Source organism: Camelus ferus, chromosome 17 (assembly GCF_009834535.1).
Source record: "Camelus ferus isolate YT-003-E chromosome 17, BCGSAC_Cfer_1.0, whole genome shotgun sequence".
NCBI classification, from domain to species: domain Eukaryota; kingdom Metazoa; phylum Chordata; class Mammalia; order Artiodactyla; family Camelidae; genus Camelus; species Camelus ferus.
In genome coordinates this window covers 26,947,641-26,974,438 of record NC_045712.1, presented here as the reverse complement: position 1 = coordinate 26,974,438, position 26,798 = coordinate 26,947,641, and the positions used below count along the sequence as shown (strand labels likewise).

The 26,798-nt window shown below is 34.2% G+C and overlaps 1 protein-coding gene and 1 non-coding gene across 3 annotated transcripts in view; one reads left to right on the top strand and one right to left on the bottom strand.

Moving 5' to 3' along the window:
• The window catches only part of SMARCC1 (SWI/SNF related, matrix associated, actin dependent regulator of chromatin subfamily c member 1), a 136,871-nt gene that overhangs the window by 87,964 nt on the left and 22,109 nt on the right, over positions 1-26,798 (bottom strand). For both annotated transcript variants that reach the window (XM_032458623.1, XM_032458622.1), the window contains exons 3-9: positions 26,389-26,474; positions 19,486-19,567; positions 18,141-18,233; positions 15,540-15,609; positions 9,103-9,172; positions 5,755-5,830; positions 1,442-1,567 (exon numbers count right to left, since the gene is read on the bottom strand). In XM_032458623.1, coding sequence (XP_032314514.1) covers positions 1,442-1,567; positions 5,755-5,830; positions 9,103-9,172; positions 15,540-15,609; positions 18,141-18,233; positions 19,486-19,567; positions 26,389-26,474 — 603 coding nt within the window. The remainder of the gene's footprint in view (positions 1-1,441; positions 1,568-5,754; positions 5,831-9,102; positions 9,173-15,539; positions 15,610-18,140; positions 18,234-19,485; positions 19,568-26,388; positions 26,475-26,798) is intronic.
• Positions 18,956-19,054, top strand: LOC116657363. The gene has a single exon (XR_004312482.1). It is a non-coding gene; the product is annotated as a small nucleolar RNA SNORA76 (small nucleolar RNA).

The window sequence follows — 26,798 nt, the reverse complement described above, 5'->3', positions numbered from 1 at the left end:
CTTGTAGTTTATCAGTAAAAGGAATATTAAGAGAGAAGGATACAAAAATAGTAAAATTTTACAAGGCTACAATTCATGACTTGAAAGTCAACCCACAGGAGTAAAACTACCCTTGTTTGCAGATGACATATCTTAACCCTAAGGAATCTGCAAAAAAAACTATTAGAGCTAATAAACCAGTTCAGCAGAGTTGCAGCATACACATCAACATAAAAAAGTCAGTCTGTAGATAACTACCAATTTAATAAACAGACCATAATAAAGAAAACACACCTAAAATAATCCAATATTATATCTTAAAAAGAATTAGAGACCTAAACATTATTTTTCTCTGGACACTCATACCCTTTACAACTATCTATGTCCTTTCAATAGCTCTGTAGCATCAAAATGGGAATCTAAGTCATCTTACAGGCATACCAGAGACATTTTAAAGAAAATCTAAACTACACTCACCTTTAATTTTAGCCTTACTATACAATCAAATTCTTAAAGAAAGGTATCAGTTTTTATACAATCCTCCCTAAAATAAGTAAAAAATAAATAAACCACTTAAATATGAACAGAATTGGATATGAACATGTCAGTTTAATAATGTAATATAGAAAGTGAGTATCTCTAATGACAGAAAAGACTCAATTTGAAATGCATTTAGGGGAAACAAATATAAAGCATATCAGTAGGAAGACCAAGATAAAAAGTTTTCAAAGAAAAATTCCAAATAAGGACAAACTAAAAATTAAAAGATACGAAAAAGATTCGGTTTTTAAATAGATTTTTTTCAAAGATCTAAAATACAAAGGAAAAGGCAAAAATTTCATGTCTCCCCACTGAAAAGGACTTTTAGAATCAGGTCTCTATCTGAAACTGTCACAGCCCAACAACAAAACATCTAAGCCTTCTTCTCAGTCTCAAGTCTTCCTCTAGTGACACATCCATCCCCCCAGTTTTGACTTAAAGAAATCACAAATAAATATTTAAGTGGCTGGGCTTCTTAAAAGATTAAAGAGTATTAAATGTCAAGTTCTCCAACCTCAAAAAAGGACTCAGAGAACTTTAAGGCCTACACTTTATACTATTTTATGTGCTTTAACAAAGCTATTAAAAAATATTAAAACTAAATTTTCTCTTGGAAAGTGATCCTGTGATGTGATTTCATTCACAAAATTAATACTCAGATCTAGAGAATAAAATCAGTTCTAACACCTTCCATACCACATGGGCCACTTTAAATCTTAATGACGCTCTGAGATTCTCATGCCCCTTTTTGGGGGGACGCCAGCATGTGAAATGGCTGCTAGGGCATTTAGTTAACTTTTATATATACTTGATGACTGGTGCACCTTGTTTTGTTTGTGAGTTTATTAATGAAGATTTGAAAACATTCCGGCCAAGAAAGAAGAAAACACCAAGTAGATGAAAGTGGTGCCAAACCAAATACCTCTTCATTCTTTGTTGAAATTCGCTGACGAAAACTCACAGGCTTCTTGTTCTCATCCACCTCATAATCCTCTTCATTCATCCACTCATTGAAAACATCAGTGTCCAAAATCCATCTTGCATGAACCTAAAACCACATCAAAGCATTAATATCTACATATATAATAAATCACTTCAGTTTTTACAGTATTCAGAATGAAAGAAGCCAATTTATTATTCTCAGTCTAAACTGCATAAAAGTTTAAAAATATAAGACTATTAAAGACATGTGAGTTGCATCCTAACCATTTCTAATTTGTATTCCTTGTCTTTTACCAAGTAAATAATACAAAAGCATCACTGGTTTTGTGTAGAGTAAGGTTTTGATAACTAAGACCCTTAAATTTGATAATCATGCCATATTTTTAACTTTAGCTTTATTTAGGTATAACTGAAAAACAAACCAAGATGTTTAATGTGTACACTGTGGTGATTTGATTATGTACACACTGTGAAAGGATCCCCATTCCCCTGGGATTTAACATATCCATCATCTCATGTATTTATCTGTTTTGTATGTGCGCACACACAAAAGAACATTTAAACCTACTCCCTTAGCAAATTTCAACTCTACAATACAGTGTTATTAACTATTATCACCATATTTGACCTTAGATCCTCAGATTTACTTCACCTTACAGCTGAAAACTGATACCCTTTTACCAGCCTCACCCTGTTTCCCCTATCCCTCAATCCCTGGTAACCACTTTTCTACAGTTTCTAGGAGTTTGACTTTTTTTTTTTAAGAGTCCACTTATAAGTGATACTGTATAGTATTTGTATTTCTCTGGCTTGTTTCACTAATCATGGCTTCTGTATCATCACAAAAATCACTGACAAAAACATTAAAAAGCAAAAGGCCAAAGTAAGTCACTGCTTTAGGCATGAAGAATGGCTCTAGGTTTATGTATTCAACAACATTCTAAGCAATAATGAAAGAGGACATTTACACAGACATGTCACCCAGCCCTGTCAAGTACACATGGCACTCTATGGAGACCATTCAGGTCTCCTGGTCTTTATGGAGATCATCCAGGTCTATTTGTGCCAGGCACTCTGCTGAACACCTTACATATAATATGAGCTCATTTAATCCCCCTAAGAATGGGAAAGCAATGCAGGTTAGTCTCTCCAGTTTACCAAATCTGCAAACTGGGGCAGAGTGTCAGCAAGCTGTCCAGTTACCTAATTAGAGGCAAAGCTTGGATCTGCACTGAGTTCTGTTTAAACTAAGCTCTTAAACCACTATCCTCTGTTATCTTTCTCATAAAAATACCTTATGGCCAGAGTAATAGCTCCTATATGACTATATAATAATAGCTCCTATATGATTGAAGCATTATGCTGTACACTAGAAACTGACACAACACTGTAAACTGACTATACTTCAATTAAAAAAAAAAAAAAAAAAAGGTGAATGCAACTGTAGGCGGCCAAATGAGGAGGAAAAAAAAGCAAACTTCCAAGCATAATGGAGCACAGTGCAGATATGACCACCAAGGATTTCCAGAAAAGATTATCTAAGTGGAAAAAGCAAAGTATAAAGAGGGAAAAAAGAAAACATGCAAACACTTGTGTTGACAAAAAGAAACACAGAAAAGATACACCAGAAAACACTAAGTTTGTTTTACAAGAAGTGGGGAGAATGGGATAGAAAGAATACATAAAGTATACATTCTTTAAGAAGCATTAGTAGAACTCTCTATATTTAAAATATAAAATTAAATCAATTTGGATGGAAGATAGAGAGGAAACATCAAAACTGAAAACAAACAGAAAAAAATAAACTCAACTGTACTTCAAACAAGTAACAAACTCACTTTGGAGGGAAAAAAGAGAGTTCATCACAATAACTCATGAATGCACTATTTGCCAATATATGACATACTCTCAGTCTTGGGCAGGGGAGGGGGAGGGGGAAACCACAAACATATCTTGCATTCTTTTAATATTTTTGTTTATGGTAGTGGCATGGGCAAAGCAATTCTGAAACTAATTTAAATATACTAATGGACTGAGTAAATGTGTTAATGTTGGGATCCAGGGTTCTTACTCTGGGAGAAGAGACATATAAATATGGAATGGGGAGGGCAAAGAACACTCTGGGGATGGATAGGAACTGAAGGTATCTATATGGCCTCATCAGTTCTAAAATATGTACATTATGTGTATATGCACGTGTATGTGTACATGAGAATGTCTGTGTTTATACACTCGTAGTAGCTATATTTCAAAATTCTCCGAACAGAAAGAACCTAGGAGCAAAGACATTTCAGTAGCAGTGAGCATAATACCAGTACCCAAATCTTGGTCTCTAATACCTTTTCCTACTAAAAGAAATCAGAGATCGTCAGAGAAACAGCTGATTCTAGGCAAGAGAAATGGATAGTATCAGATGAACCTGGAATATCCTGCTATGCCCCAAGGAGATGCTCAAAAATGACAAGTGCTTGTCACAAGAATGACAAGCAGTTTGAAGGGGACCCTAGTGGCCAAATATGAAACTACAGCACAAGACAATGAAGCAATGAATTACTGACCACTGAAAAATTAGAACTTTATGAATCTACACTAACAACAGACAGATGAATAAATAAGTAAATGAAGGGAAAAGAAGGGCTCTTGCTTACAAGGGAACTCTGAAAGCCAACTGGTAAATGTGGAGGGAAGGGCTGGAGTGGAAAATTACTGCTGTGTAATCATCAAAGAAAAGGCTAGTTCAGGAAAGAATTGTAAGTGGATGCTAAAACCGGATGATGGATGGAGGATTTTGATGAGAGGAAGGGTATCTGCATGATCTAAAAGAATCTTTCAGAAATTGCTTGTAAGCTGTAAATTGGTGGGGGAAAGGGGGTAATTAATAGTGGAGCCATCAGAGAACACCTTAACTGGGTGATTAAGATCACCAATGAGGGGGCAGATGGACACAGCATGCCTCCCAATATGATGCCAAGAGAAGGACACAGCATCACTCGTGCAGCATTCTGACTAGAATTAGAATGCACACCCTGAATCAGCCAAGAGGAAAGATCAGAAGTTCCAAATGAGAAGTATTCTTTTGAAATTCAAAAGCGTTGTAAAAGGCAAGGAAATACCATGATAATATTTCAGGTTAAAGCAATCTAAAGTGACATGACATAGGAATTCAATAGCTGATATCAGACAAGATTATATAACAGGAAAAAATGTTATCAAAAACATTACTGGAATATGAACAGTAGACTAAAGTATCATGTCAATGTTACATTTAATGAATTTGATAACTATACTGTGCTTACATATGAGGATTTCTTATTCTTAACACACACATTTTTAGGAGTAAAGGCCTATTACATATGCATCTTTGTCTCACATGTTTCAAAAAATATATATATAAATACACATTGAGTATAAATGATAAATCAAACAGAGTAAAATGTTAACAGACAAATCTGGATAAAGAGTATACAAATATGCCATGTAGTATTATTATTCTTACAACTTTTCTGTAAGTTTAAAATTTATTTCCAAATTAAAAGTTTGTTTTTTAAAAAAAGACTAATTTTTATTAATCCCATTCTCATATGTAATACGAAGCTCAAAGGCTATCTTTCTGAAGAGGAAGTGGGACACTTAGTGAAAATGGAATATGGGTCTTGTATCAGGTAATAAATTGTTTCAGTAACAATAAGGGAATCTGAAAAAGAGTATAAAACAGTACTTTGTTTTATATTATTCTTGCAACTTTCAAAATTATTTCCAAATTGAAAGTTGAGAAACAAGAGTCGATACATAGACTCTTACCATTACAATAGAAATGATAAGTAAGATACATCTATGTCATAATAAGAGCCATGCAGACACTGCTTCCAGCCTTCCTAAATGACATCGTCAATGACAGTCAACTCCACTCCTAACACTCCTCTCTCAAGCCACAGTCTAACTTGGCTTTGGGGTCTCTTCAATCATCATTGCAGACATCTCATCTAAAACCCAGATAACAGGGGGGAGGGTATAGCGCTAGTGATAGAGCACATGCCTAGCATGACAAGGTCCTGGGTTCAATCCCTAGTATCTTCATAAAAAAATTAATAAACCCAATTACCACCCCCTCAAAAAAGAAAAACAAACAAACAAACAGATAATGAGGTCTTCATACCCGCAGATATCTCTCAATAGAATGACAAGAAAGGAAGGTCATTATTCGTATATCCTTAAAGCACTGTTGTGGAGAACACCTAAGAAGAGCTATTAAGTTACATAAGGATAAATTTTGTTTTAAAAAGGATTTTTCACCTTCCATGGCTTCTCTGCAATTGGTGGATCTTCAATTTCTGCATCAACATCATTACTATGGACCCAAGTATCGTAGCTATAAAGAAAATGCAAAAAGGTAAAACAAATTAGAATCCAAATTCATTCACTAAAAATAAAAAGACTTCTATCAAGAGGCAAAAATATATTTTAGAAATACTATTAGGATCCAGTAATAGCAAATTATCATCTACTTTTGTCTAACAGTCTGCAAAGAAAACTCTTTTGTAAAGGTCTACTGTAATCCTCACACTGTAAAACCCAAGTTTTAAGTCTCAGTCCCCAGAATTTTAACAAGTTGACCACTCCCTTACCTGGCCTCTGAGACAGTACTATCACCTGGTGTTCCTTCTAGTCACTAGCCTCTCCTCAGTCTCCATTGCCAGTTTCTCCTCTTCTCCCAAACCTCTTCAACGTTGGAAGGCCCCAGGTTTCAGTCTTTGGAACAATCCTCTTACCTATTCATTCTCTTGATGATCATCTCATGTAAACCTTATGGCTTCAAATATATACCGATGACTTGAAATCTTATAACTGCCCTCTTTTCTGAATTCTGTACTCATGAATTCAACTGTCAATAATTTCACATCTCTTTTTTGTCTAATAAAGTTTTCATCCCTTACACATTCAAAATTCAACATATAATGCCATCCCGACCCCAATACTGTGCTCTAGCCAATCATCCTCATCTCAGGAAATGCCACTTCTATCCTTTCAACTGTTATGGCCCAAATCCTTGGAAGACATCCCTGACTTCACTCTCAATCACATCCTATAATCAAACCATCCACTACTTCTACCAGTTCCACCTTCAAAATATGTCCAGAATTTATCTACTTCTTACCTTTCCATTTTGGCCCAAAGCCCTGGGAGCTGACTTTCCACACAGCAACTGAAGAGATCCTTTTGAAAACTAAGTTCACATTACTCCCCTGCTCAAAATCTTCCAACTCCCACCTAACTCAGAGTTAAAGTCAAAATCCTTCCAGCAGTTTGCCAAGGCCTCACAATCTGGTCCTATGACCTATCTCCTAGCACTCTTCCCTCACTCATGTTATATTAAAGCCACATGGGCTCTAGTGGTGCTCTTTAAACATGCCAGGCAGTGTCCGCTTCATGCCCTTTACATAGATATCCATATAGTTCACTCCCTCACATCTTTAACATCTCTTTGCTCAAAGGTTCTCTTATCAGTGAAATTCCATTCACTGATATAAATCACTTCCCCTACTCCACGATTCTGAAATAAGCATAAAATTACCTACCAAATTAAAACTTTGTCAATGCTACTGTACTAGCCAAATACCACTATACTGGACAATAAATTATAAAAGCAAGTCATATCTAAATGAAATATGAGTATAGTTACAAGCGGTGATTTCCTTTAGCCACTTCTCAGAAGTTAGTTCAAAAGCATTTGAACAAGCACAGCTCTACAGACCTATTAATAGCACCCTGCTAAGTTTTCTAGGAACACTTAAACATGACCTGAAGGGAAAAAGTGTCTTTGCCAATTAATTAACTATACCAGATAAAGATTACAATGGTGATTTTTAAAATTGATAACCTTATATTCTTTAAGTCTTGACTAAAGGTGGAAATGAGGGCAGAAACTACAGTTAATAAAGAAAGTGAACAAGGCCCCTTGAGAAGACAAGACGAGAGCTAACCACTGCATCTTGTTTGATACATAAAGTCAGCAAACAGGCTAACAAGTCTAATAATGTGTTATTATACAATTTATTTCAATCCTATATGTATACTGCTTGTCATCTTAAATTTGAATTTCCATCTAAGTGTTTGAAAGGGCAAACTAATTTCCTAAAATAGTTCCTATAATATTGAAAAGTTTGTTTTAATAGCACCATGGATACTTATAGACTAGAGATAAGAAATGTTTTCTAGAAAGCATTTACTTAAATGTTATTATTTTAAAAAACTGTTCAATTATGATTCAGAAAAGGTTGATTAGCAAGCTGACTTGACTTGATCCTAATTAACTCAACTTGTATAAAGACTGTCAATATGTTTTTAAAACTTTGAATATACCTAAAGATGTATTTCCTTCCTTAAAAAATATATTTACAAGTAAAATAAAGTCACTGAAACAAATCGATTTAAAAACGGCACACGACCAGACATAATGTGTCTCCTGATGAAGAACACACATCTACGCAAGTCTTGTTCCTTCCCTAAAATGAAACAGATTCTGATCAACTCTAGATCCAGAAACTAGAGAAGTATGTTCAAATATACCACAGTGATGCTGTAAAAAAGTCCCACACTGTGGTAAACTCTACAGGACAAACAACCCAGTTTCTTAAATAATATACTGCAGAGAGGGGAGAGTGGGGGGTAGAGAAGAGAGAGGGAGGATCTATCAACTGAAAAATACTTAAGAAATATATCAACTAATTACAAGATGTGTTTGAATTCTAATTTCAGCAAATATCAATCAATCAAATGTATCAAATGACAACAATGACTAGATATTTGATACCAAGTCACTGTTAATTTTTTTAAGTATGACAATAATATTATACTTACTTAAAAAAAATGAGTCCTTATTTTCAGAAATATGTATTGAAATATCTATTACTGAAATATTGAAATGATTTGTTTGGAATCTGCTTCCAATAATACGATAAGGCTAGAAGTGGATTTGGATACAAGTGAAAGAAGACTGGTCTGACATGAAAAATGGAGACTTTCCATTTGAACAGTGAAACGAACACTTAAACAGCTCTACTATAGATGTAAAAGATGAAGTATATGGAAAGTTATCCATATTCCTAAATGCCTTTTGTGGGCATAACACTAATTAAATAAGAACCACTATTTTCACTGACATTTGTTCTTGTTTAAATTGTTTATTCATATTTAGAAGCCAAAACACAGTTTGAGTTTTATATATACATACAGACATACATACACATCATTTTAGACGTAAAATAATTTCATCCTTAACAGAATGGCATGAGTATTTTCTAAAAAAACAAATGAAACTAACCAGTCGTAAAATACTTACGTGGAAATTTCATTTCTTAAAGAAAACAAATCAAAATTAGCAGTCTAATATCATACTGAAGGACTGTTTTGGCAAACACAGCAAACCTATCATTTTATTAAGAGAAATAAAGCCATATGACTTCACTGAATTCCATAACTTAATAAATAAGAAAGTCAGTAAGAGAAGACTCAAAAAAACTGAATTCAATGACTAAAACAAATCAACAAAATTGTCACTATTCAGAAACTGAAACTTTATATAAATAATTCTCACTGGCAATAAAAATCTTTATACCAGATCTCAGTACACAGCAACATTACCTGTCTGGGTAAAACCCCCAATGCACTAACACCTGCTTGTCTTTTCTCATCACAGGTCTCAACCACTCTTCTGAAAAAGAAAAAGAAACAACTTTAGCCAATCTGACAAAATAAATGAATAAACTATTATTTAGACTTAATTTTCACCTAGAGTTTTTGGTTTGCTAATAAGCCCCTCCCAAAAATATTTCTACATAATTGAATATTATTTACCATATTAAGGGGAAGTTTTTCTGCTGTGTATTCAGACTTACTAGATTCTAGGCCTACTGTGCATCACTCTTGACAAAACTACCTATTGCAGTAAAAATATTCTCCCTTTCCAACCACCTGACGGTTTGTCTCCAAACCCATCCAAATCAAGATCACTATATTCTTTACTGCCTCATTTCCCATATACAGCCTGTTCTCCCATTTCCTGTGAAGCTTTGCAATTAATACACATCTTTTAAAGGTGTAAATCGCACTTCATCTCCTTGATGAAAGTTTTACCAACTAGTCTTCTTCCTCCAGATTCACGTTCTCTGGTATCTTATAGTACTTTATAGTTCTACATGAAAGCTTTTACCAATATTATTTTTATTATTCTTTACGTGCTTTCTATCTGTTAATGTAGCCCTCCCAACAATAGTGTAAGCAATATTATCATATAATGTAGATTTTTTTAATGTAATTTTTTATTTCAAGTTTCCTTACCAAAGATAGGTACAAATTTATGTAATCAGATGATTCTTACTGATTTTAATCATAGTTGAATTACATCTACCTTTTAATACTTGTTACTATTTCTTTGGTAGTTTAAATTTGGCTTAGAAAACTTCTTTCTAGTACTAAGAGGGAATTAATGAAGTAAGCCCCCTGAAACCCAAGAAATAGCAAAACAGAAAAACTAAGGGAAATCAGCTAAGTAAAACTGGCTTCTCATTGCTGATTTCAACATGAAACAGCCCGAGCTTCAATGACTAAAGCCATGAAGTTCACATGCCTATGCTCTTTTTTAAGCATCCAGCTGCTTACCTTACTATCTTGAAAGAAAATGAAAAAGAAGAAATCAGGCCCTATTCCTTAACCTGATATCCCAAGATGGCCAAGGAAAAAGTGAAGAGGCCAGAAGGCCTTTCAGAAATCAATCAGTATAAACAAAATATACAATTCTCTAGTAACAGTTGCCTTTTATTTATTTATTTACTTAAATCGAAGTACAGTCAATTACAATATGTCAACTTCTGGTGTACAGCACAATGTCCCAGTCATGCACATACATACATATATTCGTTTTCATATTCTAAGAGCTGCCTTTTAAAGTACTAAATCTCAAAGTCTATGCCACTTTAGGAGGTAAAGAAAAAAAAAGATATTCATCCTTTCTACAGCTAACTTTTATAGAAAGAGAATATGGCACTGATTGCCTTTGAAAATCTTCCCAGTAACAGAAATAACTAAAGATTAGAGATGTAAATTTATATTCTTCCCAGGGATGATAAGCTCTACAGAATCAATTTAAAAATTACAATTTTACAAGTAAATATTAGCCCACAGTCAGAACATATAAATAGCTCTTACAACTCAACAATAAAAAGGCAAATAATCCAACCAAAAAAACAGGCAAAGGATCTGAAGAGACATCTCTCCAAAAAAGACATACAAATGGCCAAAAAAAAGCACTTAGAATCATTAACAATTAGGGAAATGTAAATCAAAATCACAAAAAGAAACTGTCTGACACTCATTAGAGCAAGGCTGATAAAAAAAAATAAGAAATAAAAACTGTTGATAAGGATGTAGCAAAATTGGTATCTTCACATAATGCTGACAGGATTGTAAAATGGTACAGCCACTTCGGGAAACAGGTTGAAATCTGAAAATGAAATCTGAAAATGTTTAACTGGAGTTGCCCATGTGACTCAGCAATTCAGTGTCTAGGTATAAACAAGAGAATTGGAAACACATGTCCACACAACTCCTACACAAATGATCATAATGGTGTTACTTATAAATAAATGTTCATCAACTTTCGATTGGCTAAACAAAAGGTGATCTATTCATACAAAAGAATGTTATTTTGGCCATAAAAGGGAATTAACATATGAGAAGTGACGCCAGCAAAGTGACAGAATAGGAAGGCTCAGACCCTGTTCCATCAGAGATACCAATTTAAACAATATACGATGCAAAAAGCCCAGAAACCAATTAAGAGGTTGGAGTACCCCAGCAAGCTCAAGGTCCAGAACAGCTACACTGAAATGGTAAGAAAAGCCATTCCCTATCAACCACAATAGCAATTCTCCCAATAGAGCAGAGCTCAGGGGGATCAGGTGGAAAAGCTCAGCTCTCAACTTCTCCCTTGGGCTGAAAAGGAACGAGTGAATGTGCGCCCGATGTTCTGACTTTTCAGGAGTGTGCCAAGGGACAGGCTTGTCTCACATGACTCAAGTACTAATGGAACCGGAATATTTTGGATGCAGGGGGGCCATGGAGAGCAAAAGAGAGCTTAGCAGCTTACTGGAGCACCAGAGAACTAGCAGTGCCACAGACAAAAGGTGGCTCAGCTTGGTGTGATCAGGAGAAAGCACTCAGAACCCAACTTCACCCCTGGTAAGGAAAAGCTGGAGTGAAGCATGCATCCAATGTTCTGGCTTTTGGGGGGGCTGCCCAAGGTACAGGTTTCTCTCTCAAATAATTCAAAGTACTGATGGAAAACCAGCATACTCTGGAAGCTTGGGCACCACAGAGATCAAAAAAGGGCTCACTCAGTGGCTTGTTGCAGCAAAGACAAACTTGCCATACAGCAGACAAACACTAGAGAGAGCAAAGGATTACAAGAAAAACCAGCAAACCTCTGAGCAACTGAGAAATTACATACTCAAGGCCAGAAAATGTTTGAAGAATGTCAGGAATCTCAAACTGAGCTCATTGATGAAGGTCCTCCCCTGTACAAAGCCAGACCATAAAGACTAGGAGAGACGGCTGTTTTTTCAAATGCACAAAACACAGCATTTGAACACATTCTACAATGTGAAGAAAATAACAAGACACACAAAGGGAAAGGGAAAATGGCCAAAAGGAATAAAATGAACCTCAAAAGCTGACCCTAAAGAAACCAAATTCTATGGATTACCTGACAAATTTAAAATAATCTCTTTAAAGAAGTTCAATATACTGCAAGAGAACACAGTTAAACAACTAACCAAAATTAGGAAAATAATGCATGAACAATATGAGAACGTCAAGAAAGAGAGAGAAATTATTTAAAAAGAACCAAACAGAAATTTTGGAGTTGAAGACTATAACTACATTGAAAAATTCAGTAAAGGGGTTCAACATGGAAGAAAGAATCAGTGAACTCAGAAACCGGTCGCTTGAAATTATCAAGACAGATGAACAAAAAGAAAAAGAATGAAGAACACATAAGAAAACCTAAGAAACTGATCCATTCATTTATCTAATTTATTCTGAGTAAGATTTAGTCTGTTTTCCTCTTTTAATTAGTATCTTGATTTTTTAAAATTTCCTTCATTTTTTTTCATCTCTGAGGAAGTACATTATTTTTTTTTCCTGCTAAAACCAGTAATCCAACTCACGTTCTTACCCAATCCGTCCATCCCTACCAGGTCTCAATGTGACTATGTGCTTCATTCAGTTAATGTCTGCTCTGCATAGACACATAGACACACACACACACACACACACACACACACACACACACACAATAAAGCCACCACCTGAGAGAGAAAGCCTAGGCAACCTAGTCTAACTTGCAAGTTACTGAAATTTCATTCTCAAAGGTTATCAATTATTTCCTGACTGATATCCAAATGCCTTTTCTCAGGTTTCATTTGATTTCTTTGTAGAACAATGCCAATGCCTACCTCCTACATTTTGAAATGCTTTCCTTTCCTTATTTTCCCTTGACTGTTGAGATACAGACCATTCTGGTTTGCCACCTGACTTACTTATTCCCCTTGCTCTCCTGATAAGGATTTATCTCATCCAATAACTTTTTCCCTCACTCAACAATTTAATTCAGAGATTCCCAATGGGTCCTGCTCTCTGATCAGTCTCCTTGAATCATATATGCCAGAAATGAGCTCTCAGGGAAATTTTCCCACTACAGCCACAACTGTACATTTCTCTTCACCCAAATCATCAGTATTTGTCTACCCTTTCCCTTATGCTCCAAATAAAAACAATCCTTTTTAAGCCAGACTCATGTCCTCTCACCTACCCACTCTCCTCTCCCACTATCCTGAGACACACAGCCAAAATCTGCCATTAGCTCTTCCTTAAATTTCATAATTTATTGCCTTGAATGGTTTTGCTTATTTTGTACCCTCTTCTAGCATGTCACACTCAAAATATTACTAATATCTTAAGCCCATTAAATATCACCTTTTATATTGTACTAATCCTCTAAACAGTATATTGTATGTTCAAGAGTTTTAATCATGGTTCATATGTGCTGTGGCTGATATTTTTATCATCTGCACGTATATCTGACGTAAGTACATGTAAGGAGCCCAGCACAGAACTTGGCTGAGAGTCAACATTTATTTGGTGGCCATTTATCCTAAGGTAAATTCTGCAATGTGAAGAATCATGTCCTACATTAAAAAATAACTTCCAAAAAATAATTTCTAATATATTAAAATTTAAATGTAAATGCTATCTCCTAACAATTACTCTACTATTAATAGCAATACCCAGAAAGTATGTAGTAAACAATGTTGTATTAAACAGAGGAAAAAAACAACAGGAATAAGGAATCACTAAGTATCTCGATGGAACAATTACAATTCAAATCTTTTGCAGAAGGCAATTTTTTTCCAAAAAATTCACAACCTAAAAGTTTTATACCACCCTTATTAGAGAAAGAGTTAGTCAGCAACAGAATGCTATCAAACACAGCTATCCACCACCTCCATCTAGTGGAAACCAATTGCTATTACCCAACAGGATAAAAGCTGAGAAACCACCAATTAAACACTGAAGGCAGGCTGTTTTCTCACTATAAAAACATAATAATCACACAGCTAATATTGTGACAGTTAAAATAAAATCAAACTTTCAGCATCAAAACTGACGATGAAAAGACTTAAATGTCACAGATAAAACTATTATTAAACTCTCAGAAGAAAAGATGAGTGTAAAACTTCATGACTCTGGATTAGGCAATGGTTTCTTAGATTTGATACCAAATACACAAGCAACTAACCAACTTAACCTCTTATTATTGTTTGTAATATCTGTAGGATTTGTAGTGCTGTCCCCACTCCATTCTTAGTTCTTTCTAAGAACCATTTCTGATGTTATGGAGCACCTTGCTATTGTACATTTTCTACCTAATGTTTGCTCTTATATTTACTATTTTTATCTTTATTTACTTTTACTTATCATTACTATTCCTTCTTTCCTTAAGCTTACTTTGCTTTTATTTTTCTAATTTCTTAAAATAGATGTGTGAGGCACTGATTTTTCAGTCTTTCTTTTTTCCTAATGTATGCATTTAAATATGTAAATTTCCCTCTGGGCATAGCTTCAGCTGCATCCTATCAAATTTAATGCTCTTGTACTTTACTATTCACTTCATAATTATTCAGTTCCAAAATTTTCTATTTCCACTGTAATTTCTTCTTTGATCCATGGATTATTTGGCAATATATTTCTTAATTTTCAAGTATACAAAGATCGTCTGGTAATCTTTTTGTTACTGATTTCTAGCATAACTGCACGGGTGAGGAAAAAAACACTCAGCCATTCAAATCTGATAAAATATGGTTTCTTGAATAGATGCCCTCCAGAGATATGTTGTGCTTACCAGAAGAACTGATCCCTATGAGAGATCTATTTCTCAATCTAAATTAATTAACTTGTTTAATTAATTCAGTTTGTTTCCCAACTTTCCAATCTTTGAAAGAATGGTTAGCACAAATCAGTTTCCACAGGTCTAATGAACTCTGGCCAAGGACAAAATTAACGTTCATGACAGCAGAGATGAAGATCAGAATTTGAACCATTATAAATTCATCAAACTAAAATATTGCTGAGGGGCCCTGTTTAGACAGCCATTAAACTGTTCTTCCCCAGAGATGTTCTCCTACCTTGCAATTTCTCTTAATTTTCAGAACGTGAGACATAGCAAAACTCAACAAAGTTAATACATAAGGTTTGCCTAGATTTAACAACCAGATGATCACCAACAAAGCAATAAGTCTAATGTCTAGAAAGTAGGACATCACAGAATTAGTTTGCTAAGCCTAACTGAGCAAAAAAATAGAAAACTATAAATTTAAATCATCTATGAAACTTACTTAATACTTGAAAGTTTCTTTTCTTTTTTTTTTTTAAACAAAGCTGGTTATATTGTTCAAGCCTCTGCTGATATAACTTAAAATCTAATGAAGTACGAGTTTTCTGGTTCATAACCAAAACCAACTTACCATCCTCCTGTGAGGAAGGATATGGATAAATGTGGTGGGAAGCTTTTGACTTCTCATCAGTAAATGTCCCCTGGAAAGTAAATGAACAAAAAAACATAAAAATAAAACAGAGGACAAATAAACTATGAGATTCCAGATATAAACTGCCTAAGAATTATAAAGGCATCATTTTACTTATTTTATTTGAGGAACAGTATTTTAAGACTATAATATTTTTATTATTTTTAGTCAAGGAAAGGAATAGTGATTAACAACAAGAACAAATTATCTATACACACAGTTATGCTGTTGTATTGAAAAATAAATGTAAGTACCTCTTGGGTAATTCTCTTTGTATCTCTCTTGCTCTCTTTCTCTGGGTAAACTTACCAGTAATTTGAGTACCTCCAACTAATTCTAAAAGTTACTGCAGAGTCATCACAAATTATATTATTTAAAGTGAATAAAAACAAGTTTATGGCCATGAGCCATAACTTAGGGCTACATACATACAGGATGGAGAGTAGATTTCACTCTAGCATGTATGTGTGCTACTGTTGTTTCAAGTCAATGTTAGCAGAGTGGATGATATAAATGCTAAAGTCAAGTTCTAGCTAGGCCACAGCTAGAATACTACATACAGTCTAGAACATTACTTAGAAGTCCTTTAGACACAAAAGTGCTCATTCTAGAGACCATAAGAATGATGTAGTCTTAAAATCAGGTTAAGTAGCACCTTAACAGTATTCCCTAATTTTTGTCTTTAATAATGAGTATTTAGTAAAAGTTACAACCAGAAAAACATAAAAATGCAATTTTCAACTAGAAGAAAATTCTCAATTTTTAAATTTAGGGCTATCTAAAAATGAATCAGCTACCAAATAAGGCAGGGAAATCTCAGTCACTAGAAGTGTTCAGGCACACTTAACAGCCACAGGAAAAGCTGAAAGGGGGAAGTCAACATCTAATGCATGTGAGGCAACAGTCAAAAGGGCACACTGTTGAGCACTTTGGCCTCTGGAGTCCATCAAATAGGATTCAGTTTGAACCTCAGTCCTACCATCTTCTCCTTGCGTGATATGGGACAAGTAAGTTTTTTGTGCTTCAGTGTCTTGTGTGAAACAGAGCAGTAACAAAAAAAAAAAAAAAAAAAATCTATTTCACAAGAATTTTGTTAGGACTAAGTTAATAGATACAGTCAGTGAAGAACAGTGACAGGTACCCTGCAAGTGCTCAATTAATGGAGTTTAAATCCATTTTAAATGCTTGAGCAAAGGTCTGATCATCAGTATTCAATAATGGTACTATTATTAGCTTTTAAGGTCTCTTCCCTAAGATTGTATGAAACCAAGAAGTTCTTTATATCCCTAGAAAACAATCCCTAAGTCAGGCTTCTTAAGAAATATGACAGCTAAGTGTTCAGTATAAACTGTAGGAAAATACATAACCTTTTCCAGGATGATCTAGTAGCAGTAAGAGTATATAATTTGAGCTTGAAAGCAGTAACCAGCTGGTTAATTTGTTCCATTTCTGGCCTCTAACATTCCACCTGTAATTAAGCTACAATTGACAACCAACTCCAATAAAGAGACAGTCCATAAGAGAAAAGGTTAAGTGATTTGTTCAAAGTCATATGCTAGTTTAAAAAAAAAAAAAGAAGTAGACTTCAGACTGATCTGAAGGCACAACCCTATTTATCCTTCTCTTTAATACGAATATTATATATAAGAAAAAGACTGTACTAAATCTTCAACTGTAAGAATTGAAAATATTGGAAATACTAGTTTTGAGAACTTGGAAGATGTTTTACTAAATGCTAAAACATAATTCAACTGGCAGTCTCTCTTGCAGCAGACAAAAGACAAATATTTCAGAAGACTTCTCGACTAATCCTAAAAACTGGCAAAAGTTTATCAACTCAAATGATGTTGTTTCAGAAAATTATTTTCTAACTGGGTGTCCTCAGCTAGTTTACCATGACATGGGTTTGCTTACAGTTTAGCCACATGTAGTCACAAATCTACATGTGTAAATACCCAAGGTCTTCATCTAAAATGAAGTTAGAGGAAGAAGGTGAAGCTGTCAGAAGATAGAATTGGCATGTATAAATCAAGACAAGGTAAACTCATCGGGAAAACAAAATTTTCCACTCATTTTTTCAAAGCTACAAATATAATCCGTAATACATATAATGGGGAGGAGGTAGGTTTACCTGAGATAGTATTTCATCTCCTCCTACCAACAACTGTGTCACAAAATCTCACTATTCAACTGTGTAATCGTGATGTTGCTCTGGTCTCTTTAACTCCACAAAAGCACATTTCATAGTAACACTATGATGACTCCATACCAATGACTATACTAAATACTACTCTAGGATACATACATTTATCAATTCATCACATTGTACACCTTAAACTTGCAGAATTTTATATGTCAGTTATATCTCAATAATGCTGGGGAGAAAATGCTACTTTAGGCTAAGAACTGGAGGCAAGTGGAGAAAAAGAAATTTGGTACTCTAAGAACCCAGACAGAGAAATTTTATTTAATCCAGATATATACAGAAATCAAAAGATATGACAGTTGAGATCTGCTAAGAAGTTTCTGAAGTGATCATACCTGATGTCGTTTGATTATATCCTTCAATTTGTTAGCCAACTTCAGATCAATGTCTGGAATGAGGTAGATGTTGGGTCTGGTCAGACAATTGTTCTGAGGAATAAAGAACAGACAGATTTTGAAGTTCTCTTGGTTTTGAAATAACATCACATTATTCATGCATTTACCCTAATGGCAAAGTTAGCACTCAAAGCCATACTGCTTAAAATGGGAAGATGTACTTTGGTAGAGAATGTCAGTGTCTTATTTCAGTATGAGACCTAGGTGTTCAGCAGACCACTTAATGCCATCCCCAGATTCCTTCTCTGCAGCTAGGTACACATGAAAAAAAATGTTGACTCACACATACAAAAAAAGCTGACTTACGACCTAGAGAAATTCATTATCCTTTAGATTAAGGTGCCATATTGATGTATTAATCCTCCTAACCAATTTTACCTGAACTTACCTTAACAGCCTAAGTCTAACGTAGCATTTTAACCTACACCTTCAGGGGAAGCGGAATACCCAAGTTTGCTCATCATGTAAGTTACTTAAACTATAAAGACCCTGGATTATAGCTCTTTTTCCTCATTTCTAATCTTATAAATAGCAACGATTAAAACATGAATATTATCTCCCCAAGCCACCACCAAAAATTAACCAAGAAACAAAAAACATTCAGTTATTTTTCTAAGCCAACAGTCCATGAGACAGGTTTCAGGCATTAAGTTAATAATACCTAGCTGAATTTTTGCCAGCTGTCTCTCCCCAATAAGGTTACTGATCATTAAAAATTATCCATCAAAAAAAAATATTAAGAAAGAAAAGAAGTGGCGCCGGGGGTCAGGCTGCAGCGCCAGAGCACGCGCTCGCGCATAACTGGGGCCGTCTGCCCCCCGCAGCGGCGGCCCTTTTAACCGCTAGCCACACGGCGGCACCGAAAAAAAAAAAAAAAAAAAGAAAGAAAGAAAAGAAAATTAAGTGCTCTCTCTACTAGGTTATAATCTAGTTGGGGAAATAAGATTTATATTTACAGTACAATCATGAAATAAATCCAAAGAAAATATAAATGAGCGACTAGTTAGGATGAGAGAGTGCTTATATGAAATATGAGATTCACATAATGGATTAGGTGAAAATAATAAAGAAAAATAGCACAGATTATCTTATCAGAAGTTTATGATCAATATTCTGTAAATGACAAGTTTTGGTCATATTTTATAGCTCTAATCTCCAAAAATCTATAAAAATAATACAACAATAGAGTTCAGAAAACTTTTCTTCTTTTGATCTAATAAAGCCAATCTTAGAACTGAAAGTATACTAAAGGAAAAAAATTTAGCAATCTAACTTTCTGAGTTACCTGTACCAATGTTTTTTCAATGTTCATAAACATTTCAACATTACGATCCATTCGGGATGGATTCTGTAGATCAAACCTCCGCCTACAAGAGAAGAAAATCATTAATTTGTCTCCCACCTTAAACAAAACTGAAAACTTGGTTTTAGCATTCAATGCAAATGAGTCTGAAAGATCTGGAAATTAAAATAGTACTCTATAAAATGTATGAAATATTCTCTCAGTAGTATAAGAAAGCAAAGTACCAACACCTTCATAAAACATTAAATTTTATGACAATAAAAGCCACTCCAAAAAAAAAAAAAAAGCCACTACAGTCAAAATGAAGTACCAATTCCAAGAAGACTCTGTTTTCCTTAAATGTAAGACATTTTACATCATAGAGAAAAGTAGTTCAGAGATTCAAAGGCAGGGACCTACTATACCATTCTTCTTCAAGTGTAAGGAAAGGCTATCTACTTTATATAAACCTAAAAGTGATTTGTTCAAATTCAGCAGTGTCTGTATTCTCTTTGAGTCTTGTCCTAAATATGGAAAAATTAATCTATTTACCTTTACTTGAAATCTTTCCCAAATGTCTCTTTATATAAGTATCCAAGCATAACATTTATTTTTGCCTATTCTTAGTCATTTCCATATGGTTAAAACTTTACAAATTTGAATACTTCTTTTTCCAATTATTTTTTATTCACCATTTACTCTATTGTTCCACTTTAATTCCAGGAAGATTGAGTACAGCTTAGTCATTGAGAATGTGAACTGTGCAGTCAGAGTGCTTTGGCTTCTAATCCTGACCCCATCTTTCCTTATGTAGTCTTAAGTGATTTATTAATATAAGGATCAATTTCTTCATGAAAACAATGGCCCATTAAGGTTTTTGTGAAGGTTAAATGAAGTATATGTGTTAAGAGCTTAGCATAGTGTTTATGCTTATTCTGTCAGTAAGTGATCAATAAACGTTAACTATGGTTATTTCTTTTTTAATTTGTTTTGGGAGGAGGTAATCAGGATTGACTGATTTATACATACATACATACATACATACATACATACATACATACATACATATGTGCACACACAATGGGGGCTGAACTCAGGACCTCGTGCATGCTAAGCATGCGCTCTATCACTGAGCTGTACTCTGCCCTCTATGGTTATTTTTTTTAATCATTACTACTGTGCACGAGGATTAAGCAGTTTGAGTCCAGAGCTCATACTCTTAACTCTCATGTAATCCTGTTTTATCCTGGAGATGCTAACCACACCTGCAACATTTCTTTCTATACTCTGCAGGGCAGGGAGGGATAAATTAGGGGTTGGGAATTAACAGACACACATTACTATATAAAACAGATAAACAACAAGGACCTACTGTATAGCACAGGGAACTATATTCAATTTCTTGTAATAACATATAATGGAAAAGAATCTGAAAAGAAAAAATATATATGTATGTATATATAATTGAATCACTTTGCTATACACCTGAAACTAAGACTGTAAAACAACTACACTTCAATAAAAATTTTTTAAAAGATAAAAGACAAAAAAAAATGACATTAATAGCTAAGATGGACCTCCAGCCCAGATAACTCTATCTTTATTTAACCTTGTACACAGAACTTTTCCTTAAATCACCCACCTCTTTCTTTATTATTATTTTAAAATTTTTGAGTATCCTCCTTCCCTAAACTCTTTTGAATGAAGGGGTAGGTTAGAAATTCCAAGCAATTTCCATTAACTGGCAAGATGATGGACTAACGACTAACTGGGACAACCCTATTACAGCTGACAACCTTCCACTGGTTCCAGCAGCACAATAAAAGGAGAGATGTGGGTGTCTCTCTTTTCTCAAGAAAGAGTCACTCTTTCACAGGCTTCTGATATAAGACCTATATCCAGAAATACATCATTTACAGAATTTGTTACTTAAAAGTTTACTTGTTATTCATAGAGAAACTGCTTCCTTAATAAATGATTCAGATAATGGGATTGAAGAGAATTCTATTAGAAATCTAAGAACTAGTTTGAAAGCAGTCATTAAACAAATTAAAATAGGGCTATCTGGATTTATCTGTAAATGAAGATTAAAAGCTAAATGAATGTTAACAGAAAAAGGATCAAGAATTTATTCTGCTTTTCCAATTGTTGATGAGTAGTTTCTCTTTAGAAGAGTATTCCAGCTAATAAAAAAAGAAGGAATGACAGAACAACACTATTCAACAAGGAATAATCTAAATAACAACAAGGATCAATATCTACACATTAGAATATCTACATTCTAATTTTTTCAAAACTAGACTACTACCACTTGGTTAAGTTGTAAAGACAGGTTGACTCTAGGCGGTTAGCAGTAACAACTGTCCATTACAGAGAAACAACCAGTTGGAGGAACACAACACTGTCTGCAAAGTACTGTTGCCAAAAAAAAGTGAACCTGAATTAGACAGCCTCTAGATCTAATTATCACTTTGCTAGAAATTTAGAAGACTATGGTAAATTATATTCTGGGGATGTATCAGCAAAATCCAGGACATATACAACTTTGCAAGATAAACTTTTTGTAAAGAATAATCTGCAAGGAAAAGAAACAGAAGAGAGAGTGAGAAGGAAAACTGTATGTATATATTTTTAACAGACTTAAGGTCATATGAACCAAATGCAATGTATGAATATTGTTTGGATACTGATTCAAACAAAATATAAAAATTATTCATGAGATAATCAGGGAAACTTGAGCACTAAGTAGATAGTAATACTGAAAATTTATTGGTAATTTTCTTAGCTGTGATAATGGTATTGTTATTACATTTTTAAACTCCAATATTAGAAACAAATACACAGAGAAGTATTTACAGATAAAATTATATAAAGTTGAAGATGCATGATTATAAATGGCAGTTCATTATACTATTCTCCCTTCATTTATATGTAAATGGTATGCCACATAGTAATTTAACAGCATGATACAGTAAAGCTTTCCTGAGTCAGCAGTATGCTATACAAGCAAAAAAGTACATGCATGCATACTTAGAAAAATTGAAATGAAGAAATCAGGTAAATATTATATAACTTTTAGTTGAAAGATTTTATCTGACTTATTTTGAAATTACCAAGAGTATTTAAATAATATTATGCCACGAGTATTTAACTTCACTTTTAATATATACAAAATGTTCAAACCTGCCAATAAGAGAAATGCAAATTAAAACTAAAATTATAAAAATTTTTTGAATCTATTAGATTGCCAAAGATGAAAAGGTGAGGTAATACAAAGTAACAAATAAATACACTGTTGGTCAGTGAGAAGGAAAAAGGTACACATCTGGTAGGACAATAAATTAGTATAATTTTGTTTGAAGATCATTTGGCAACTGTTTATATTACTCTACATAAGTAGGATAAAAATTATATCCCATTAGGTGTATGACTTGGAGATAAGAAAACTTGTCTGGATTCCTGCTATTTTTTTTTTTTAATTAAAAAGCTAGATTGACTAGCAGAAGGCAATGTTTTAAAATATGCAATTAAAATGGCTAATTCTTCACAAGTAAAAAATCTAAAACACTTTTGTGATAGAATGACAACCTGACAAACCAGCATTTCTCAGTGAGGCCTAAGGACCACCTAGAGTGTTTTTTTGAAAATGCAGATTCTGTTTTCATGTCAAACTTAGTAAGTGACAATCTATGTCCATGAAGCCAAGTAATATATATTTCTTAACAAGGACTCCAAGTGATTCCTAAAGTCTGAAAGCCACTGCCAGAGATCTGCTGTGGTAACACCTGAAAAAAAGAAATTTACACCTGAAGGAGACTTCACAGGGTAGAAACAAAAGTATTTTGCTCTATAATTTACACATATACACCAGAAACAAAAAGGTCTGAGCCTGTCTACAAGAAATAAATGTCAGCTGCAAAGTATGTCATAGGGAAAAATAAAAGGTTATTTCTCACATTAACACAAATCCTGAACTTTGTTGACTAAGCCCACTTCACCACTGCCAAGCAAAACTTTAAACACAAAATCTTTTCAATCAATAATCTTTTTGAAAGGTATAAACTATGACTATAATATACGGTAACCTGTATACTGTACAACATACAGTTGTATAATATATAGTTAGAACTGTAAGAGAATAAACAAAGCCCTTTTGCATGAGGGCACTGACATTTACTTTTTTGTTACTGAGTTGAACTGGTTGTATTTAATCTCTCCTCAGGAAATGTTTTTGGATTTCTATAGTATGTCAAAATCATCCTGCTTGGTATCCCTCAGTTACAAATAACTTTAAATTAGCCTGCAGTTTTATCCTTTACCAAAAACCTACAAATAAGGCACTTATTGTTCTTGACTAAAAACATAAAGATCAAACTAAAACACTCTAATTCTGGCCTCTTAATCTGTACACTGTACTCACAAATATACCAATAATTACCAGGTATTCCCATTCAACTTCATATACATGATACTCCAGTTTGACATCATTGGAACCTGTAAGAAAGTAGAACCAAAGAAACAAGGGGAAAAGAGGATTTGGCCATAATGGGGAAACCAACAAGCTCTGGAGAACCCAGACAAGGTTCAGAGCAGTATGTTGGGCATGGGGCAAGTCAGAGACACTATAAAGATGACAGGTCACTATTTAAGATGTCCAAATGGGTGGGTGGTTACTAAAATATACACTGTTGGATGTAAGTCACAGGGGATGGGGGAAGCTGTGTACTGCAACTGGGTGTACAATTATACTTGAAAGGAGATGGTTCTGGTACAATCTGAGTAGAAGACTTAAAACTTCCTATTCCTCACACCTACCATATGACCCAGGAATCCCGCTCCTGGGCATATATCCAGAAGGAACCCTACTTCAAAATGACACCTGCACTCCAATGTTCATAGCAGCATTATTTACAATAGCCAAGACATGGAAACTGCCTAAATGTCCATCAACAGATGACTGGATAAAGAAGATGTGGTATATTTATACAATGGAATACTACTCAGCCATAAAAACCGACAACGCCATTTGCAGCAACATGCATGCTCCTGGAGAATGTCATTCTAAGTGAAGTCAGCCAGAAAGAGAAACAAAAATACCATATGAGATCGCTCATATGAGGAATCTAAAAAATCAAACAAACAAAGCATAAATACAAAACAGAAATAGACTCATAGACATAGAATACAAACTTGTGGTTGCCAAAGTGGCGGAGGGTGGGAAGGGATACACGGGGATTTCAAAATTGTAGAATAAACAAGATTATACTGTATAGCACATGGAAATATACACAAGATCTTACGGTAGCTCACAGAGAAAAAAATGTGACAATGGAATTTGACACAACTTTGTAAAATGATTATAAATCAATAAAAAATGTTAAAAAAAAAAAACAAACAACTTCTTATTCCTCACTCCTCTTAAAGTCTCTAACTTTATCCTTTACTTATTTTTCGCTCCCATTTTTAATTTAAGAACATTTTATTTTACATATGCTTTTAAACCACCTTACATCTTTTCGGATATAAGTATCACTGTACTGGCACGCAAAGCAAGTTCCATAACATGTGACTTAGCAAGTTATTTCACTTTTAAGATTCTGTCCTCAAGGGAAATATACACAAAATGTTATGATAACTCACAGAGAAAAAAATGTGCCAATGAGTGTGTATATGTCCATGAATGACTGAAAAATTGTGCTGAACAATGGAATTTGACACAACATTGTAAAATGATTATAAATCAATAAAAAATGTTAAAAAAAAAAAAAAAAGATTCTGTCCTCAAGAGTCCAGGTTAGGACTTAGGATAGATATAAGCTGAACAAGAAAACCAGTAGAGAAGAGTTCCAATTGGGAATCTAGGCAAACCATATATATAATAAAGAGGCATCCTGTCAATCCTACGTCAAGGAATATCCTGGGAGGACCTGTAACACCAGAGCTGGAAAGAGAACGGAAAAACACAAATTCTCTGCTCATTTAATCAATTAGTCAATGTCTTACAAAAAGTTCTGGCATATTTACACATAAGTCATTCTCTATTTACTATAAATCAACTATTTATGTACGAACTTGTCCTGATTTTTGATATGACTACTCATTTACATATCTCAGCTATAAAGTATTGGATTAGCTTAACTTTTATATTAAAGCACACGAATTACATGAATGTCTTTCCTGAAAAGATGCTAAGATTATAAACCACACAACAGAACTAGAACCACCAACCAATTTTAAGTCAATACACCCTAGCAACCCCTCAACCCCATCCCATCGCCCTTGAACTCAGAACCATCATCATTAAACACTCCACCAGTCCTAGCAGCTGAACTTTCCACACTGAGATGGTAGAAACCCCAAAGTTTACGAAAAGGAAGAAAGCACCAACAGACACAGGGTGAGAAAAGGGAAAAGAGTGAAAGGAGAAGCACCACTGTAGGAACAACAGCAGAGACTCATCCTAGCTCCACTTCTGTCCTCGTCACCATCTATACTCCAGGGAGCCAGATGCCTTCCATCTGTACCCTGAGGAGGGCACAATGCATGACTGACTCTCAACACTTAAAACTGCTTTCTGTCAGCACAGTATCAGTTCATTATATAATTTATATTTCACAGTGAGTCTACCTTCCAATCTGCTAATAACACACACCCATCTATCATCTACACACAAGCATGTATGAGAAATAATTTGCCAACAGTTGTTGGATATTTTTCTTGTACAAAGGCACAAGGCAAATTAGGGCTCTAGATAAATGATAACTTACTTTGCATATTAACCATAACATAGAATATATACATATAACCATAATATATAGAATTCTCTAATACCATATAAAAAACAGGATTCAACATTAAGTAACCTAAATATCACATCAAAACATGCAAATAAATATAAAAACTTACCATCCCTGTTCATTTTTATATTTGTAAGCAGCCCCAAGAATGTGACACAAGGTGCCTCCAGCTTTGAAATCCATGAAACATTTTGCCTAAAAATGATACAAGGTATACATGAGAAAAATAAAAGTTCTGACAAAATTACTCAAGTCTGAATTCTAAGCTTTATAAACTCAAAGATATAAACTGCTTATTTAATACCTCTTTAAACACTTTCTAGAATAAAATACAAAGAAACTTTCCTAAAAGTGGATATAAAAATTTTAACAGTCTATGAAAAACAAGATTTACAATAGATAAATCAAAATGTTTCATTAGAAAACACTAATGGACAAAATTCTGATATATTCCAAACCCCTCTGGTGAATTTAAAATTTAACTTTAAAAACATACAAAATTCCAGTAATACACAATTT